The sequence below is a fragment of the Aspergillus nidulans genome, chromosome IV (genome assembly GCF_000011425.1).
Source record: "Aspergillus nidulans FGSC A4 chromosome IV".
Taxonomy (NCBI): domain Eukaryota; kingdom Fungi; phylum Ascomycota; class Eurotiomycetes; order Eurotiales; family Aspergillaceae; genus Aspergillus; species Aspergillus nidulans.
Window position 1 is genome coordinate 1,798,380 of NC_066260.1, and position 19,872 is coordinate 1,818,251.

At 49.9% G+C, this 19,872-nt stretch overlaps 6 protein-coding genes across 6 annotated transcripts, besides 5 other annotated features; 4 read left to right on the top strand and 2 right to left on the bottom strand.

The window, feature by feature from the left end:
* Positions 1-19,872: part of a sequence feature (contig 1.129 1..627835(1)) that runs on past both edges of the window.
* Positions 4,122-4,125: a sequence feature (Protein overlapping with rRNA (ANIA_07531, CBF79577.1) was converted to a misc_feature.).
* Positions 4,174-4,363: a sequence feature (Protein overlapping with rRNA (ANIA_07531, CBF79577.1) was converted to a misc_feature.).
* Positions 4,452-4,588: a sequence feature (Protein overlapping with rRNA (ANIA_07531, CBF79577.1) was converted to a misc_feature.).
* Positions 4,865-5,250: a sequence feature (Protein overlapping with rRNA (ANIA_07531, CBF79577.1) was converted to a misc_feature.).
* ANIA_11568 (bL33 family ribosomal protein) lies at positions 6,891-7,207 on the top strand. The gene is made up of 2 exons (XM_050612018.1): positions 6,891-6,919; positions 7,023-7,207. Exons 1-2 carry the CDS (start codon positions 6,907-6,909, stop codon positions 7,190-7,192), a joined length of 183 nt encoding a protein of 60 aa, XP_050467981.1. The 5' UTR covers positions 6,891-6,906; the 3' UTR covers positions 7,193-7,207.
* Positions 8,850-9,432, top strand: ANIA_07532 (uncharacterized protein; the record flags this gene model as incomplete). Its single annotated transcript, XM_675709.1, has 2 exons — positions 8,850-9,048; positions 9,122-9,432. 2 exons carry the CDS (start codon positions 8,850-8,852, stop codon positions 9,430-9,432), a joined length of 510 nt encoding a protein of 169 aa, XP_680801.1.
* On the bottom strand, positions 10,016-12,787 carry exg2 (protein exgD; the record flags this gene model as incomplete). The annotated part of the gene is made up of 3 exons (XM_675710.2): positions 10,016-10,583; positions 10,650-11,656; positions 11,711-12,787. The coding sequence occupies 3 exons, from the start codon at positions 12,785-12,787 to the stop codon at positions 10,172-10,174; spliced, it is 2,496 nt and encodes an 831-aa protein (XP_680802.1). The 3' UTR covers positions 10,016-10,171.
* Positions 14,005-15,144, top strand: ANIA_07534 (glycosyltransferase family 32 protein; the record flags this gene model as incomplete). The annotated part of the gene is made up of 1 exon (XM_675711.1): positions 14,005-15,144. The coding sequence occupies one exon, from the start codon at positions 14,005-14,007 to the stop codon at positions 15,142-15,144; it is 1,140 nt and encodes a 379-aa protein (XP_680803.1).
* ANIA_07535 (uncharacterized protein) lies at positions 15,496-17,076 on the bottom strand (the record flags this gene model as incomplete). Its single annotated transcript, XM_675712.2, has 2 exons — positions 15,496-15,926; positions 16,000-17,076. The coding sequence occupies 2 exons, from the start codon at positions 17,074-17,076 to the stop codon at positions 15,564-15,566; spliced, it is 1,440 nt and encodes a 479-aa protein (XP_680804.1). The 3' UTR covers positions 15,496-15,563.
* On the top strand, positions 18,379-19,113 carry ANIA_07536 (uncharacterized protein; the record flags this gene model as incomplete). The annotated part of the gene is made up of 2 exons (XM_675713.1): positions 18,379-18,408; positions 18,493-19,113. The coding sequence occupies 2 exons, from the start codon at positions 18,379-18,381 to the stop codon at positions 19,111-19,113; spliced, it is 651 nt and encodes a 216-aa protein (XP_680805.1).

The window sequence follows — 19,872 nt, forward strand, 5'->3', positions numbered from 1 at the left end:
GCAGAACAGAATACAATAAATAGGATATATAATAAAAACATTATGAAAAAATAATAGAGAATAATAGAGAGTAGAATAGACAACAGTAGAGAATGATAGAGAACATAAAAATATTGAAAGTAATAGCTATATAATGCAAAGCCGCTGGTAATACTAAAAGGGATCGACTGTCGTGTGATCGATAGGCTAGTGATAACGCTTGCCCCGGTGGACTCTCGTGGATCGTCGGCCTGGGAGGTATCGTTCGCCAGGTTGACCTCCCTGATAGGCATTAGTGATACGTACATCACGGATATGTGGTGGAGCAGCGGATATGCGGCTTTGTACAGGCTCCAGCCTGACTCTCGCAATCATTCACAGCCGAGTTCTCTGGCATGGTTCGTCGCTCAGACCAATAAGACCCAGGCTCTGATATAGAGTAATGTACCCAGTTTGCGAGTGTGAGGACCGGCCGCGAGGACACTCGTGAACCTAGAGTGGCGACTAGACTAGAGCTACGCAGCCGCGAGACTGCATGCAGGGGATCGGGAAAATGAATGATTCCGATGCTAAATCCGTATGTGAAATGGGTTCTGCCTGAACTTTGTAGACTATGCCGCTCGGCGAGAACTGTGGCTAGTGCAAGCGCAACAAGAGCAAAAGGTTGGTCGCCTGACGGCTAATTCCGGTCCAAGCTGCCCTGATGATCGACAAAACAAGGAAAAGATCTATAGCCCCGCACCTCTAGTCTGTAGTGGATGGTTGTCTCAGAGCAGTTCAATTCACACATAAGGGGTGGACCGTAACCCTACCCTCCTCCACTCGGAGGGGTGCCATGTGACTTCTGGCTGCGGTTATGGATTCTAAACCTCCCAGCCAGCTAAGCAAAATGCAGTGTAGCATCTAGGACAAGGTTTGACGGATCAAGCCGAAACTAGGCAGAGAGACCGGCAGGGTATTGGGGCACGGATCCATCGCTGCTGGAAGGGTGGTCATGCGGCCAGTCAGGTGTTCGGGTTCGTCGTATGCCTTGGGGTAGCATAGGGCATGGCATTCGGACCGTGATATCCCTCTAGTTACAGTTTAGCGCTGGATTAGCTTGATTGAAGAGCGGCTAATAGTGCTCATGCATAGTGCTCATGCCAAAACAGAGCTCGTTTAGGGTTTGAGGTCTTTCCCGCAGGGAGCCGAAACCAGTATCCAATCTCCCCAAGGAACCTACATAACATTTAACAGACAGTCAGGTGACGCTTGCCTACGATGATTACATGCGCAACGGTTGGCAGGTATATAGAAGCGCAGAATTCAGGTGAATAAAGATAGGACGGGGCTGGATCCTACCTGCATTTTGCGTTCCGCTTTGCTTTGAGCAGCTAATTGCATCTTGCATATAGCCCATATACTAGACGAGCAGACCACGAGAAGCTAGGATCGAACCAGGCTGGGATATGCATCGCATCATGGTTGAAGCCAAGGAGGCAAGTTGACTCATTGCGTGTATATCCCCACAATCGCAGGTATGGAGCTAGAACAGAAGGCGAAAGTAGGAGACAAGACAGTTTTTATTGGTCCTTGAACCTAGCGACCACCAGTGTATTATAGAAGAGAAGTGTTACCCATTTCCTGAGTTGTAGAACACGAGACGATAGGCTTAGGGCTATCCGGACGGTCTGTAGAATTGGGTCAGCAGACTATGCGTCTTGCGCGAAATGATAACGGCTATCAACATCGACTCGGTAGAATACTCTAGGAAGTTATTTGGCCTAAAAGGAGGTTCAATAACCTGTTATCTCGATGGCTTGATAGTTAAACTGTTTGCTTTCAATAATGAGCGTCACCTTCACAAGCTCAGATGGATTTATAATAAGACTAGCTACTCCGTAGCTGATGAAGTCAAAAATACAGTCCTGCATCCTACATACAATTGCCCAATCAAGTCTTTTGTCCAGCTTCTCAAGCCCTAACCACTGGGACAAGACAGACATATCTCGTCAACCCAAAGTTCCCAGGTAACAGACGGGGACATAGACATTCATACACATGCACGTAGAACTAAATAACCGATATTGGGCTTAGCGATTGACTTGGCATAAAATAGAGTATCCTCTCTGCAATTGTCACCTTTCGCCTCCAGTGAGCGCCTATCAATTAACTCAACGGCCCCTAGTACCGATTTATCGTCCTCCTTACGCCCAACTCTTTGACGAGGGATCAAGCAACTATGTAGCTCCGTCTCCATGTGCTAAAGATGTACGAGCCCCGCACACTCATGCAGTCCCAGGGTCGAATCGAGCCCTCAATCCGTGGCTCAAAGAGCTCGCTCTGGCTAGGCCGTGGTCGCTGAGCTTGCAGATACGATTCTGTGGAGGCCAAAGTATTTAACCTGACCTGGCAAAGGCGGGAACGAGTGATTGTTGCAGTAATCGACCCAAGGCTTCTTGTCTACAAGACCAATATTGCAGATGGAGATATAATGTATGACGATGTTTTTGACTTGACGAACCCGCTGGTTTGGTTTGTGTTATAGCTGAAGAGCGCGGTTGTGCCCCTTTTAGGGCGACGGGGCTCTCAGATAGCTGATAGAACTTTCGGTACTGTATTTTGTTCCTGTATTGAGAACATATACTTGTCTGCTTTGGAGAGATAGAGTAGATTCGATAGGGTGCTTGTCTCAACTCCCAAAGAATACATCCTGAATGAATCATCATGAGAGCGATTACTTCATTATCCACCTGTATCACAGAATAAGAATATCATCTCATGTGCCCTGCCCCAATCTGGCGATTCGTCACCATCTACAGAATATCTACGAGTTCTAATTTCTAGCATAAAATGCAGCAAATGGCGTAACACATCTGACCGCAAATTAGCATTGTGAGTAGGCATACGAGTTCCTTCTCTGGGGAGCCCTACATATCGTTCTCGGCGGATGTTTTGCTCACCTGTGGCAATGGATTTACTTTTGATATCGGAAAACAAGAAGGGGCATACCGGCAGTCACCGGTCTATTCTGGCCACAGCTATTCGGAATGATGGTATTAGCAGACCTTTGTAGCTATTTCATTATACAAAGCTTTGCAAGCATTCATCAACTTATGAAATGCCTGCCAGAACATTCAACCAATTCAAGAACCAGCTATGGGACTGATTCCCAAATATCGTCTACCCATCTCGAAAGCGACCCGCCGTTGAGCATCATTTATGCATTGGGATCTCGTTCTTTCTGCTGCTGAAATGCTTCTTCGCTCTCGCCGCAACCTCGCGTAGCTTCCTCCTTCTGTCGCCGGCAGCTGCGTCCTTGTGGTGGTGTCGTTCTGGCGTTAATGCTTCTCTCTTTCCCCCAGCATTATCTTCAATGTCATCATACTGAGTCGTCAACTCCAAACCTAACACACTCATTTTTGATGCAGCCGCGAGTACAGCACGACAGCTTGACCACTGACCATACAGCAGTCAAAGCTGAGCCCGTCCGCTTTGTTGATGTCATTCAAACATAAGTCCTAAGGATATTTAACCGGTTCATATCGGCCTTTGGCAGTGCAGTATGCTGAGGGCAACCAGTAACTTTGAATAGCCCTACGTGTTGCAAGGCCGGCACCTCTTAATATCCGCCTGTAACACGCCGCTTCTTTGCCTGGAGATTGTGGTGTACTGCTTTGCGGTAGGGACATGGAGGGTGGATAGATCAAAGCCTCCAGCTTGCGTTCGTCTCAGTTGGCCCAGGAGCTGAACCAGGCATTAAACCAGTAGAGTAAATAATATTGATTGCGCAAGAAGATCTATCTGTCCAGTCCATATTTATTAATTCTCTAGTTCAGCTTCGGGGCATTCATGTTTGACTCAAAGTCAGCGAGAACTGCAACACGATCTCACTGTACACCAATCAATAACGAGGCCTGATAGCCAGATGATCAGCAAACGCTCTAGTGTGTTCTCGTTATTATCATTTTTCACTCGATCCTGAACTATTTTGCAGATGATGACAAGTTTCCGCTCCGTACTGTATCAGGTCTAATTACAGACACCCTTATATAGTGTAGACGACGAATGAGGCTTAAACGTCCCCCTTAGGTTCCACGGTATCCAGACTTCGTCCAATTTGACGACCATGTCATCCACCTAGGCCAGTAGGCAACTTCAATATGGGTAGGTGGCGCTTCATCGCTCATGAGACATTTTTTATGGATTTATTAGTTTGGAAGATCCTGTGGAGAGCTCTCTGCAGGCTGGAATGGTCTGTAACGACTGGCTGCTGCTGGTGCGCCTTTGCTCTTGCTTCTCCGATTGTTGCGCGTCTTGCCTTCAAGCTGTTCTCCGTGAGACTTACGGGAAATCGGAGGGTGACAGATTGTCAAGAGGTTGTGTCAGCAGTTTTGGCATTCAGGTAAACCATTTAGGTGGGCTTCAAGTGAAGGACTGAAGGCGATTTTCCTAAATACAAGATATCATCAATTCAAAAAAACATACAACAGCTGGGATTCGCATGTGGTCACCCACCATACTACTAACCAGCCGGCGTGTGGCTTAAGTACGGCTGAGCGGACGGGAAGCCCTGTTTTCCACACCCTATGGTCGTATGTGCCTGGTTTATCAGGACTTAAAAACATAAGTAAGTGAGACGGGTAACTTCTCCACAGACCAAAATAGCGGACTATAGCACATCGCCAAGAGATCCTATATTGGCGGAAAGCAGTCCAATTGTTTTGCCATATTTTGCTTTTCCGCAAACATTTGCTTTGAACAGTTATTTGCAGGTTGTAGGGTACAGTGTCTACCCCACCAGCCCATTCACGAGATCTCGCTACTAGTGACCTCTAGTTAGAGGAGGTGCGGAACCAAACAATCTTTCCTTCTCCAAAGACGATATACTGCTGTGCAAAGATAGGCCTTGGAATCGGTTTCAAAGCTAGTAACCCGACCTGGAAAGCCGACGCGCTCAATCTGGTCCCAGCAACGGCACAAAAAGAACAAAACAGAAACCCTAACGTCAAGCTGGGAACAGGCAATACTCAAAGACCCTCACATGTTCAGCACAAGGGATATCGTCTTCTCCAGCGTCGTTCCGGCATTTGCGAGGAACACGAGCTGACTGCAAGGAACAGGAAAAAGCAGGAGTATACCGGGTGTGGTTGCATAGGGTGCATGAGCATTCATCACGCCCTCAACTTCGCTCTAAAGAGGCGCTACTCCTCCGGGGGAATCCGACACTGGACGATGTTAACGAGACGCGATGGAGAAGGCAGCGTGCGAGAGGCCTTTCTTGCCGGCTGATTGCTGGCAAGTTTCAGCCACGCAGCACGTTTGTGGCTGATTATAAGGCATTGGATCCCACCCTTAGACGTCTAATTCGCCGTCGTAAGCTTGTATCAATAAACTTGATGGATAATGTTGTTGCGATTGTCTTGTGTAACCTACCATCTGGCCCAACATTCTTCTTGATGCCTGTGAGGTTCGAGATTGAACTCATGTAGCTTGCAGCACTCATGATAGCGGTTTGCTCTCCGTATCCCATGCGAATCATTTACAATTTGTAGTTGTGATATTGAGCAGAAGAGGATGCGCTGCACCAAGGCAGTGATACATTGTTTACTACCTCGTCGGTGTGTGTACGACGGGCGACTTAGAATTCCGCGTGGTATACTTTGGCTCTGCATCGCAAGGAATATCAGGTTGGACAGAGATACATTCGTGAGCGAAAGCAACGGACTAGCGCGGTGCATCGACGCAGGCCAGATTCCCCTGATCTGCTAACCACCGCGGATAACTTGAAGGACAAGGTCATCCTCTTTGTTGTTGTGAGTGTCATTGCAAGTGGCAGCTATTCCATATGACCGAACTGCTAATAACAGCCGGGCCAAAAATGGGCGCTGTGCTTTTATTTCTAGGCTTCTACGCCCTCAGCACATTCCCTAGATGGCGTGAGCTGATGATGGACCTGGAGGGAGGTTGTACTGAGATAGAAATATGCAACAGGTGCTCTGCTTCTATCTACGGGCGACACTTCTTTGACTCCTTATATCATGGTAACATATGCTTCTGTTGCGCATGTAGTCAACACACAACTCCTTCCACGCCAGGTCGAAGGCAGGTTTAGTGATTAACGGGCTGTATCCTGAGGTCTTCCATGAGACTATAGCATGGGCCGTGGAAGCAAGATCTGTAGTTAGCCATGCCAATAAACTTTCAGTGCGATAAATGATAGGATACCCAATTGCAGTATTGCAGTTTACTCGTTTTATTGACTGTACGCTTTCAACTTTCATAAAGCCGATGCGAGGGTGACGGTGCCGTCAGGCCTTGCAAAAGCTGGCCATATCTCGGCATGGTTCACGAGGAAACTTTATATTGCCAAATATTTGTCCTTTCTCTCATCAAATGACTGCGTTCCGATATCGCCTGGTCTTATGTGTTAGTACGTTGGAGTTCTCAACTGAGGCCACGGCCACAATGCAGGGCATTTCGACCCGCAGTCAACAAGCTAAGAAAGTGGCTGCGGGAAAGAGAGCTTGTATTCAGCCCAGGATACGGGAACATCCTTGCTTTACAAAGTTATTACTGACAGGGGCTATTCGCCCTTCAAAGCAGCAAGGCACCAATTCACTTCTTTGCGGCTTAACGGCAGCCCTGAGCCAGGCGAACTGAGAATCCTTGACCCTGCGACCGCTCGATATGCGCGAAAGTCTTGGGCAGGAGATCATATAGCAGTCTTAAACAATGTCTTAATTTAAAAAATCGACAGCATTTGGAGTGATAACCGAGTCTCGTTTGAGTTAAATGTGATAGAGAGGATAGGGCATATGGCGCTAACCTTTTTCGAATATTGGCACGTGACCCGGAGAACCAAACCTCTTCCGAACCTCCGGCAAGAACATTGACGAACTTCTCGTACAGCCTCAATTCCCGTCCTCACAGCGTCCAGCCGCCAATATGGCCAAGAAAGGTACGCTTCAGCCCGTCAATTCTGGGTGGACACAATCTTTCCACCGCTGAACCCGCCTCTACGACCCGTTTTGTAACCGCTAAGCTAATCCTACATCTGACAGCGAAATCACGTACCATGGCCGTTCGCCTGATCTCGATGGCCATGACTGGCTACTACCGCACAATGACCCGACCCCGTGCGCACCGTCCTTTGAGCATGCTGAAGTATGATCCCGTTGTCAAGAAAAAGGTGCTGTTCCTGGAGGCAACCAAGGGTGGACGCGCGAAATGATTTACCTTCTACCGCGGACCTCGACGATTCCTCTATCGCCGGTCATGGCTATCCGATCTTGGATCATCTTCCCGCGGCTTCGGTCTTCTCGGTTCTACTCGATTCTACCTCATTTGCGATCCTCATACCCCGCGCATGGGTATTGCGCTCCCGCTTCCTTGGAACGACGATCATGTACATTAGACACTGCAATAAGGGCGCTTTTCGAGTTGCCTCTATTTGCTATCATATTTGGTGCTGTATAGGCAATACGGTGTTCATTCTGGCGTTTTAGCAAACAAGCTCGGTCAATCAATATACATCATTTTCCTCAATCCCGTCGCTTTTTACATGAGGCTGGTTTCCTAATCGTACATGGTATATTATCGGTTATAGTGTCTATATCAGTCAGTTTGATTCACTTCCCGGCGCCTCAGCTAAGTGAGCGCTTCTGTCACCTGGAGTCAGAACCTGCACAATTCCGCAAAGAGAGCAGAACCGGCCCGCATTCCCCGTCCTGCCCCTCTCTTGCCTCTGCTAGAGGCTCATCTTGTCAGATTTGGGCTAGTGACGAAGTACGACTGCTCCCATAAGTCAGTCTCATAGGGCTTCTCTTCAATGATCGCAAAGCGCGGATCCGCTCCTTGTCTGGCATTGTCTAGATCACAATGCCGGGGTCAGCTGCTGAACAAAACCTCTGGTACCTGGCCGCTGGTATCCAGAAATGCGTGTGGTACTCGTTTGGCTCTTCTTCCATCGCTTGTCGTCGCCTCACAGCTCTCAACTGATTTCGCTAGCCAACGAGTACCAAAAGACATCAATTACCAAGTCTGCCAGGCGCTTGAATGGCCGCTCTTGGTGGGTGCAATTTGTTGCCTCTTTTTTTTTTTTCCTTTTTTTTAATTAGGCGCTTTCCCTTCCTGACTTTATATAATTGACCAGACTGCTCTGGCGGACACTGCAGCAGGTGCAGCAGGATGCATATCCAGCTCCCGACTCAGACACAATTCTCATATAAGAATCAGGTCACTCTGCAAAAAGTCTAGGTAACACAATTTTGTGTGATTCATTTCGTGACAGAGAAAGGAGGTTTATCAAACAAGGCGTTTCTGCAGACCCGCCCAGTTGCAAAGCCGCAGTCCGCCCCATTCGGACTATATCGGGCGGTGTTGATGAAGGACGAGGGATGTAATCGCCGTTCAGCTCAAACTAACATACCATTGGTTGCCGCGCTGGACCATCAAGGGAAAGGTCCAAAAAAGCCAAGATCCTTGTCACAACCCCAGCGCCTACATCACAAAGTGACAGCCATCGGTGCCTCCTGATTGGTTGCTGAAGCTTCCCCCTGCGGCATCAAACAAACCCTCATGCCAATCCAACCTGACGATTCTGCAGATATCTGGGATCAGAGTTTCGAGTCGACTTGCGTGCACCTATCATCTGTCGCCGTCACGGTGACTTGATCCTGCAGATTCCTGAAGATTGGTGGTTCGTGCGACTACAAATGTTGCGCTGCTATATAGAGACGGGCCATGGAGCCCCCCGCGCCCATTTTTACCCAAATAATTCCCGTCTCTCGCAGGTAACTACATTGTTATAAAAAGACTGAATTCGATTCGCGCCGTCGAGCCCATTCGCATTTTGTTGGTCATCTCGATTATGCAGTTCTAAGCGAGTTATGTCTCCTACGTATCTATACAGCTCTCTTGTGGTCTCCATTCTTGTCGCCCAGTCGGCCGCTCAGGGTGAATACGATCCAAATGACATCGAGGCTTTAAATGCTGCTGGTGCAGCTGGGAAGTCGGGCGGTGGAGGCATGTCCACTGGAGGCATGATTGCGCTCTGTGTGATTGTTGGAGTGGTTGTTATCTTAGGATGTTCGTTCTTCCCTACCGGCGCCCATTCATTAATGCAAGTAGTCGTAATGCTAACATCCTCTCCTTGTTACAGTCTCTTCCGCCGCTCTCTTCTACATAGCCAAGAAGCGTCAATGGGCTATGCGCGAGGCGCTCCGACGATCCGCCAAACAAGTGGTTCGAGCCGTCAAGACGCCTCTCACGCCCCGGTTTCCCAGAAGCCAACGGCCGCTTACTCCGGATGGTGATTCAGACGCCGCGGATAGATCTGCACCAAGAGTGAAGCCGGCGAGGAAGCCAACGGACGTGGAAAAGGACGCTGTCATTACATCGAACGAAGCGTCGAAGAGTTCAGAGACCAAGCCTCGTGGCTGGAGCTCTTACTTCTCATTCAACCGCTCGTAATGCCAGATTCCGTCTACGAACTCCATCTTTAACGGCGATGGCTGGCAAGTACATTGCGTCTCCCCTACGCCGGTTGTAGGACGGGTATTTTGTACTTCATTGTTAATGCGGGATCTTTATGCTGTTTTTGGTAATCTGGGGATAATAAGTGTGCTTCTCTACTCGTGGATATATGCTAGAAAGAGGTCATTTGTGGCTTACCAAAACAAGACTATGTTTGCACCTATTAGCCTTTTCATGTGAAGATACCAAGTTGTTATGCATTTTACTCTAGCTGATTCCCATGCGTAAGGTAATCAATACTCAACCTTGTGCAATTACACGTTATGCTCGTTGTCCTTGCCATAGCCAGGGCGCAATTTCTTCAGCAAGAGCCCCGAGTCCCTTGAATTGCCAGCAGTCCGGATTCGTTTTCAATCTGCGGTAATGATTGTGGAGTGCTTTCTTGAACAGAATCCTTCAAGTGTCGGGCAAGAGCTTAAGAACACCGCGGGCATTTCTCAATACGGACGTGGCAACCGCTTAGGGTTTGTCTTGACCAGGTTGTAAAGTAGATTGAGATATACCCTTCTTGATTGAAAAACCCGCAGTGTAAGACGCAGACCATGACGCCAGCGCCTAAACAGATTGTCATTTGCTATCATAGTATGTTCAATGCCAGAAGCCGTATATGCAAGAAAATAAAGCCAGAACAACAGGTCACATGTACAAGTCCCATTCTAGACAGTCAAACAAATCCTCAATAGTATTCGGGCAAGTTGCCAAAACTCGGAATGTCATCGCCGCATTTGTAGTCAGGATTATAAGCCTTTGCGGGCATGAATCCATTTTTCCAACCCGTCTTATAGCTCCACTGCGGCGCCGACTCAGTATGCCACGTCCAGTAGAACCAGCCCTGTGCTTGCTCAAAGGCATACATCTGGGCCTCCGCGTACGTTTTTAAGAACAGCTTGTAGTCATCTGAGTATTCTGACGGGTCTGCGTTGGCTTCGGTACAGCTGCATGTCCTCTGTTCGGCCGTGGGGCAGTACATAGTCGAGTCGCCCTCAGAATAGGTGCCTTCCCAGCGGGTGCCGCGGCCGACATTGTTGAGGTTTTTCGCACAGTCGGTGTCGGCTTGTGTGAATTCACCGCAGATTGTGGGACCCCAGCTTTGTTCTTGTCAGTATCTTATATAATCTGCGACGTACACGAATGGAGAAAGGAAAGGAACGTACCCTTCAGAAGTGGAATTGATTTCACCAATCATGCCAACCCAATCATTGCAGACGAAGTTGACCTTTGCGGTGTGGTTAAGAACGATCTGGGCAACATTATAGATAGTATACTGATGGGTGTCAAGAAGAAGGTTCGAGGGTCCATTCTTCAGCATTGTCTTCCATTTGCTGAGATTGAGGAAACCGTCGTGGAAGGCAATTTTGGCGGTAATGCCGTTCTTCTGAACCAATTCGGCGGCTGTGACGGTCCAATTGAGAACTTTCTCGACATCCAGGGAAAGCATGTACGGCTCATTGATTAGGCCATAGATGGTGATGATGTTTTTGTAGCGGTCCTGGGCGAAGAACTTGGATATCTTTTCATGAAATTCGAGCGAGCGCTGGGCGTATGTGTCGCCATCATCACCATTTAGCCAGCGAATGCTGCCTTGCCGTCCGCTGTGATTCATGCCATTTTGGCTGCCCGGCATACCGTGCGGGTCGAGGTTTACTCGTAGTCCGTATTTGCGGCAGTACTCGATGACGCGAAGTAGATAACGCCACGAGATTTTGGCAACATAGGGCTCATCTTCCCTGGGGTTTACTGCCCAGTAGGAAAATGGGATTCGAACATGGTCGATCCCAGCCTCAGCCATGTCGGCAAAATCTTGTTCTGTGATAAAGGTTGCGTAGTGCTCTTCAAGCTTTCTGGCGGCGTTGTCGCCTAGTTTTGTGGTTAGCGTGTACTCATCAACGACATCTGATGAGTAGCCTTCAAATAGGGAGGGCGTGATGAAGGGCTCGAGAGACAGCAATCCTCCGATGTTTACACCACGAATTGGCTGTGACCCATACGGAAATGGCTTGTTAAGTGGCGGTACATTTTCGTTCGGCGCAACAGAATCGTCCCAGGTGGAGTTCAAGCCCATAACAGAGAGCCCACCAACAGTCTCGTCTGTATAGGTTACATTGAAGTCTGTTGTTTCGTACCATGTCCATGGGTCAAGCACTGTGCCTTGGGCGGATTTCTAGAGCATGTTAGTATAACGGTCTTTCGCAAACGAGTGGCAGGTCAGGCTTACCGGGATACTGTCGTGATCAAGTCCATTTAAGGACGATTTATCACCACCCCAAGAATCTGATGAACCTGAATTGGAATCTGAGTCGGAATCTGAGTCGCTTTTCTTATTATTCGATACAACGACCGCGACAACAATAATTATGACCACGATAACGAGCACAATGGCTCCAATCCACCACCATTTCTTCCGCTTCCAGAACGGTGTCAGTGGGGCTGAGCCATCACTATCTTTCTCCCATCGTCTCTCCCTCGGTGGCCCTCTTCCGCCCCCACGCAGTCTGACTTCCATATCTGGAGCCCTGCCTTCTTCAAGGTAGGCCCCCGATACGATGCGACCTTTGGATTGACCCCGAGGGACTTCATCAGGAAACGGATCGAGGGTGCGCATCTGCCCTTCGACTGCGGGTCGTTTGCGCCTTCTTTTCCTTTCCGCTTTAGCTTCTTTTTCTGCCCGACGCTGTTCCTGACGGTCCAACTCTTCATGCTGCGCTCTGAGTTTAGCCAAGGCGTTTGCATTCAACAACCCGGCCGAACTATTCGAAGAGTCCGTACTCTTGTGCTTAGAGGTTTCAGCGCGTCGTTCTCGCTCGCGTTCTCGTTCCCGGCGACGGAGTCTTCGTGCAGCGTCTTCTAAATCCTCATCGTCCAGGCCGCGATCCCGTCTTGTGCGTGACCTCCTATCCCGGTGGGCTTGCGGCGCCTGGCTGCCATCGCTCTCTTCTGTTCGCCGTCGTCTGTGCCCACCGCCTGAGTCCCGTGTGCGTTCTCGTTTGCGAGGTGACGTGCCCGGTGACGCCCTGGCCCGTTCCCGCCGTCGCTCTGTATCCGATCGGTATCTCCGTGGTTCCTCCTCCACATCAACTACTTCGTAATCGTCGTGAGAATCGTAAGCTCGTGAATCAACAGGCGCGCGCCGGTAGCCATCTCGTCTGTAACGGCGGTCGCGTGGGTTGTCGTCGAAATCGTCGTCATCGTCATCGTCCTCGGATACGTGGTATCTTCTGCGTGGTTGGACGCGGGAACGATCGCGATCACTGTCGCGACCATATCGGTCCCGACTGCGGGATTGGCTGGGCATGCAATCCTGTTTGGTGAAGAATGTGGTGTCTCGTGTCAGAAGCAGGAATGCTGTTGCTACCCGCAGGACTCTATCTTAGGGCGGAGAAGGGCGCATTGGAGCTGAGGAAGAACCTCAAGAGGGGGAAAACATGAGCAGCAGTGTCATTCATACAAGGTTTTCTCGCCAAGTGTCGACAAGAGCAGCCAAGCTGGCCAGCTGTTTTTGTGATGTCGTTGCCTGAATGTTTCATGATTTCCTAATTGGGATAGCGTGAGGCTGGCACGTGCCCAACCACGAACTTGCGCACAGTTTTATGATTCCATGGCGCATGGAGAGCTTATGCACTGACTAAAATCTAAAAAGTAATCTCGACTAAGATTGACAGTATCTCAAAATATCTTATTGCCCTCGTCTCGCGTAGATTGCAAACTGTGGCTACGCTCCTGCAATCAGCGGTAGGGGCAATTATGTAAGCAACGGAATATACATCCACCGCTGCCGAAACGAGAATCAATCGGCCGATGCTCGTAAAGCTGAGCGGCACATTCCTTCAATGGACCCGAAATAATCCAATTGGCGTCTCGCCCAATGGTCGACAGCCAAGAACAACCATGGCCGTAATGGCGGAGGCGCAGTGGATGCATGAGATGACCCTCTTTTGTGCCTGGTGGGCTAATGAAATCCCATGGATGCCGCGGACCTTCCAGCAGGGTCTTTCAAGTCCAGCCGGGCGGCGCCTGCGACGGCCCCAATTTAGGGACCGAGCAAATCTGACCGGAGCGTGGCCTCTTTTCTTGTCAAAGTGTCTCTCCTGATCCAGATTCCAGAGGGATCCTCTCGCCAAATTTAGCCATTTCGTCAAAGCGGCTGATTTTCCGCTCATCATCTAGACTCCTATATTCAAGGTGGTGAAGACCGACTCTGTCAAGTGTCCTTTTCCTGAACTTCAACTTTTTTTTGGTGAATTGCGTGTCCAGCGTCGCTGTTGACACCGTTTAATGAGCGACCAGCTGGCCCCTGCATAAGCCTCAATTCACACTTCGTCATCTTTCGCAAGCCAAAGTTTCTGTCTGGAGCACTATTGAGAGACAATAATCCGCCATGCGATCTGGCCAATAAGTCGTTCCCACATTCACTCCTCTCTGAATAATAATCAATATTCCGCACTCTCTTTTCATCTGGGTCTCTTATAATTCTTTTCGTTCTGGTTTCTCATTCTATATCTTCGTTTCAGCATGGCGAGCCTCATGGTGAGCTCAAGTCGCTATGTGGCGGCCATTGTCGTCTTTCTGCTCATCTTCAACATGTACCTTTTTCACCGAGTGATCCGTCTCAACACGAAAAATGAATCCCTTGAAATGTCACTACAAACCTCTCTACCTGCCGCGATCACCTCCAAAATAGATTCCGCTACTGTAACTGTCACTGCCACAGTGACGGCTACGAAAACCATCAACGCCGAGAAGACCGCAAACGCACCCGCACCCGCGAACGGACTCAAATCTCAACCCGACGAGGACACCACTACAGGCATCAAGGCCCTTCTCGCACACGAAGCTTCTCCTACATTCCCCGCGAAGATATGGCATAAATGCGGTCCGAAGGGTGTCAACGAGCATGCTCAGAAGTTGATGGACCTATGGCTCGAGAAGAACCCCCATTTCCGCCATGAGCTCCTCACCGACGAGAGCGCCGACCAATACGTCCGAGAGAACTATGCGGATTGGCCGGACGTGCTCGAAACATATATGGCCCTCCAAGTGCCCATTCTCAAAGCCGATTTTCTTCGCGTCCTCATTCTATACGCCGACGGCGGTATCTGGAGCGATCTCGATGTCCAAGACGAAGTTCCTGTGTCCGAGTGGATTCCTGAAAAGTATACCGAGGATACGGAACACCCCGTCAACGTGGTTGTCGGCATAGAGTTCGACGGATGGCAGTTCACCAGCTGGACCATTATGGCCAAGCCGCATCTCCTACACTTCAAGAATGTCATCGAGTATGTCGTGAAACAGCTCAAGACAACGGCAATTGAAAACCATGTCAGTCTGTCACAAGTCACGAAAGCCATGGTCGGGGAGGTAGTGGCTGTCACCGGCCCGCAGGCTATTACGATGGCGTTGCTTCAAAGCGTCTCTGAGGAGACCGGTCAGGATATCACGAAACAACACATCCGCCAGCTGAAAGAGCCGAAGCTCCTCGGTGATATCTTGGTCCTACCACAAGCCGCCTTTGCAGCGCTGCAAGGTGGCAATCCGACGGATCAGGGCCCATACCTAGTATCACATCAGTATGCCGGGTCGTGGAAGAACGACGTTGGTGGGGAAGAAGGCCAAAATCCGCCTGCGCCGAAGGAAACAGCAGCCTCTTCATAACGATTTCCATTTTTTTTTTTCCCTCCTTCTTCTTCTTCTACTATCGGTCCTTTAGCTTTTACTTATTTCATACTCGTCGGTCCGCGATTACGCGTTGAACATGAATGATTGGACGCATGTATTTACAGGTTGTACATAAGATAGCTATCTATATACCGGCATGAGAATATCTAATCTGTCTCAAACAAACAAGATAAGCTCATGAAGACGCAGCGCTGATCTAGACAACCATAAAGACGTCGTTACAGATCCGATATCCCAGGGATAATAAACAGAAATTGATATCAAATCGTCCCGCCTGCGCCGCAAACCAAGAAAATGCGCTCCTCTCCAAAGAGCCAGTCCCATAAGAGCAGCAAAGAGTGCCAAAAAAAACCCAATCAGCCAGCATCAACCACACCAACTCCAATAAATTACGATCATGAATTAGGGGGGTTCGGATCAACCCACTTAACCCCATGGCAAGGATTCTCCTCTCTCCATTGCCTTATCACATCAACGTTCCACCCCGAGAAAACCCGTTTCCCGTCCTTGGTCGGCCATCTCTTCCCGCCGATGCGGAACGCCTGCGTCGACACCTCGCATTTCCCCTCTGTATCATACCGCCATTGAAAGCACTGCTTTAAGCCCTTGCAGGCGTCACGGCAGGCTTCCAGGGAGGGGGAGAGCGCGCCAGCGAATTCAATCCCGATATTCGAGAGGTTGTCCCAGTCCTCTTCGAACTCAAGCATTGTGGCGTTGGGGAAAGAGAGGTGGGAGAGTTCGGCGAAGGTTAGTGGTTGCTGTGCGTAAAAACAATTGTTAGTTATGTATTGGTGATAGAAAGGCGGAATAAAGAGGGAAGGGGAGAAGTACAGTTAGGTCCGGCCGAGCCTGCTCGAAATCAAAGATCGCCGTTCGCTCCCGCGGGTGGAGGTGGTGCATTGTCACGACGGGCTGGCACCAGTGCGTCGGGCCGAACGGGAGCGTAGACGGCTTCTCTCCGTTGATTTGAGGAAACATATTCTGGACTTGGATGTCCAGCTCCGCGCGGATGGTGTTCGCGAGCACAGAGTCTCCGCAGCAGTTTGACGTAAAAGCATCGTCGTACTTATTGGCGAGCCCGGGCTCCCCACCAATGAACTGCTCAAGGAGCTTACCGGAAATCATAATCCCGGAGCCACCGTGCGCAAAAGGATCATTCATAAAGTACGCAACAGAGCCCAGATATAGCGGCTCAGTAGGCGGCGAAATACGTTGCAGCCAAAGCACCAGATTAGTCCACACAATGTACGTATCCGTCTCAAAGAAAAAGTACCAATCGCGACCCGGGCGCTCCAGCCACGCCTTTTCCACCATATGCAGGAACTTGTATTTATCGAGCTTCCATGCATGCTCGCCCTTTAGGGGCGCCATATCCTGGTTTGTACGACGGAACTCATGCTGCAGACGGTATAGCTCGAAATCAGGGAGCGTGGCCTTGAGAGTCTCGTTGAAGTCGGCGAGAGTGTCGCGAAGACGGTAGGGACCAATTTGCTCATCAAGGTCGGAGAAGAGGAGGAAGTCTTGGACGCAGCCGAGTGTGGTAAGGAGCTGCGTGGGGAGTTTCTCGTAGACTTCAGTAGCGCCGGTTTTGATCACGAAGGCGACGTTGCCGGGGTCAGCAAAGGCTTGACAGCGGCGATCGCCTTGCACGGCATTGCTGGGGTTGTATTTGGTGGCACTACTGCTGCTGCTGCTGCTGCTGCTTGGAGTGGTTGGCGTGTTTCTGAAATCACCACTAGTCTGAGTTTCCAGGACTTTGGTGGCTGGTAGGTTTGAGGATGAGGACAGTGGGATGTCCTCATACTGATGAAAGAGCAGCAAGAGAGTGCAGGCCAGGCAAATGGCGGCCAGCGCCACCCACGCGGTCTTCCGGGGCTTAAGAGAAAGCCACGAGTCCGGTGATCGCATGGGGAAGAATTGAAATGAAAAGAAGTTGGGGATGGAGATTAGAAGAGGATGGCCGTCGACATGAGGTCGAATTGTGAGGTTCAAAGGCTGACGAGGCCGGCGCCAGGGATGGAACAACACTACTCCAGCTCTTTCAGACTTCAGGCTCCGCTCCACACTTAGCCATGCATCGGCATCATGACGGTCTCCATCTGATTGCGACGATACACAGTCATCGTTCGTCGAGTTTCAGGCAACCCGTTTGATCGTTAGCTTACCTGCCAATCAAAGCGCTAACTGACACTAGGCGAGACCAACTGCAGCCCGCGCTTTACTGCCGCCTCCACACAACCTCGACTGGCCGGCCAGCGATTATTTCCATTGCTTGATTGGCACAAGTGCAGCGGTATAAATCCTGCTATAATTGGAATTCCGCGAGCCGAGTGGTCGCGCGAAAATCAGATTCGTCCTTATTATCGTTGGGTTCTTGTCTGACGCGGAGTTCTGCAAAAATAATATGTGCGCCTACTAAGACAATCAATCCCAGGCGCCGTTGGGATTTAGATCATCCCATCAGCGCAGCTAAATGCCGGAATCTCCAAATTGGTCGGGTCAAGTCGGTGACCTATCAATTCCTATCAATTCATCCTGCACTGTCTCGTTTCAGGCTTATTCCTGCAAAGCGAAATATAACTTCGGGGGCCAAATGACGACAGAGGCTTTCGCGTCACCTTGCGAGCCGTTTAGGGCCCTGAAATAAGGCTCAGCTGAGGGCTGAGCAGGTGCCAGACTCCGGATGCCAGGCACTATGTAAATACAGCGAACCCACTCATCACGGCCCCCGATCTGCATTTGCATGGCAGGTCTGTGGAGAGACCTGCGCTGAGGCTGACTCAAGCCAATAAACTTAATAAAAACGGCAAGCCCAGGCCTCGGGTTCATTTTCGAAGTTCCTGGATTCTCCTCCTGAAGGAGGTTTACGCTGTGCCATCTCAGGGTCGCCTTTCATAACCGCGTCCACGGCCCGATTCCTAACAGCCCTTCCTAACATCCCTCCAACCTCCTGAGCCACATACTTCGTACTCCTACGTACTAGACAGACAAGCGTAAAGGGGATGAAGTCCTCCGTCCCTTTTCTCGTCGTCTACGGCGCTAGCCTATGCTACGCCCAAGCGACAAATTTCTTCCTGAGCCCCGGTTCGCAGCAAGAACAACTTGACAGCGGAAACAACACAGATCAATATCCTGTCTATACACGAAGTGACAACTTCACCTTTACTTGGATAACGAATTGGACAAGAGTCAGTCTCATCTTATACCAAAATGAGAATGCCTCTGCCATTCCCCTTTTCGGTAGGTTTGCTCAACTAACCCTAGTCCGGACCCCAGAAATGAGGATAGGGTTCTGTAAGCGATATTTACGCAATACTAATCAAGAACGCAGAAAATGAAAACAATCCGCCCAGCAAGTACACCTACGACATGAACCCAGACGTCGACCTAAGCTGGAACGACGTCTTCTTCGCCACCCTCTGGAACGAGAACCGCGCTTCACAGGGCGGAAATCCCTACTTCTCCTCATCCTACTTTCGCATCAACGCCTCATCCTCGACAACCACAACTTCAACACAAGCCCCATCCTCAACCCCAGTCGCCAACAACACCGACACCACCGCCGATTCCCAATCAACCATCCCCTCCTTATCTGGTAATGATGGCGAGAGCGGCCTCGACGCTGGCGCCAAAGTCGGCATCGGCGTCGGCGTAGGCCTGGGCGTGCCCGCCCTCGCCCTCGCCGGTCTCGCAGCCTTCTACTTCCGCCGTCGCGCTAAGATCCAGGCGCAGCAGTTACAGATGCAGCAGGCGCAACAGTATCCACCGGGGGTTGGAGCGGCGGGACAGTATGGCGGGCAACCCAGTCAGCCAGTCTCCGAACTGAGTGGTCCTGCACCGTATAAACCGCCTACTAATGCTCAGTATAGAGCACCGAGTGAGATTGAGGCGTCGAATGTGGGTGCTGGTGTGCAGTCGAGGTTTCAGGAGTTATCTGGGAACTGATGAACAATCTCTGTTGATGATGGGTATACCCTCGGAAAAGATTAGCAAGATTGACGGCTCACAACAGTCTCAAGCCTCCCCACGCAACAATCGAGATTGCATATTTCCGTCAATACGGGTCTCTGTCGATGATGTATAGAGCCACGTTTTGTTTCCAATTTCTCGGCTTACATTTCTTTCCATTTATCGTCGCGCTAGTCCGGCGTTTCCCGAGTGCCTTGACAAGTAGAATACCCTGTCGGGGCGCTAGTAGATAGAAAATCATTTAAAAACAGCGTGCACGCTATATCCATTCCAAATCTCTATGGCATTCCCAGGAGGTAGTATATGTAAAGAAAATCGACCATCATTAATTACAAAGAAGTCCGCCTGCATATGCATATTGCATGCGTCTGCGATGTCAAGAACATGCATGAATGTGAGAGGGGTAAGTGGGTATTGGTCTCAGCGTCCAAGATTTCGAGTACAAATCAGAGACAGAAGCCACTCGATACGGATCAATCTTAAAAGGAGAAAAAAAAAAACCAGAAGCAGAAACCGGAACCGGAACGGATATGGGAACGTGAGGGAATACATCCGAATAGTTGAAAGAAAATGGTATGCATAGATGAGATTATATGTATGTCCGGTCATCATATGTCAGTCAGTTAAGTCAGTTAGCCACCCCGTTCTGTTAACTCCGGAGCCAACCCAGGTAAGGAGATAAGAGATGAAATGGAAATACAGGCAAATGGAGGCATATGAGCGCTGAAGCCAGGG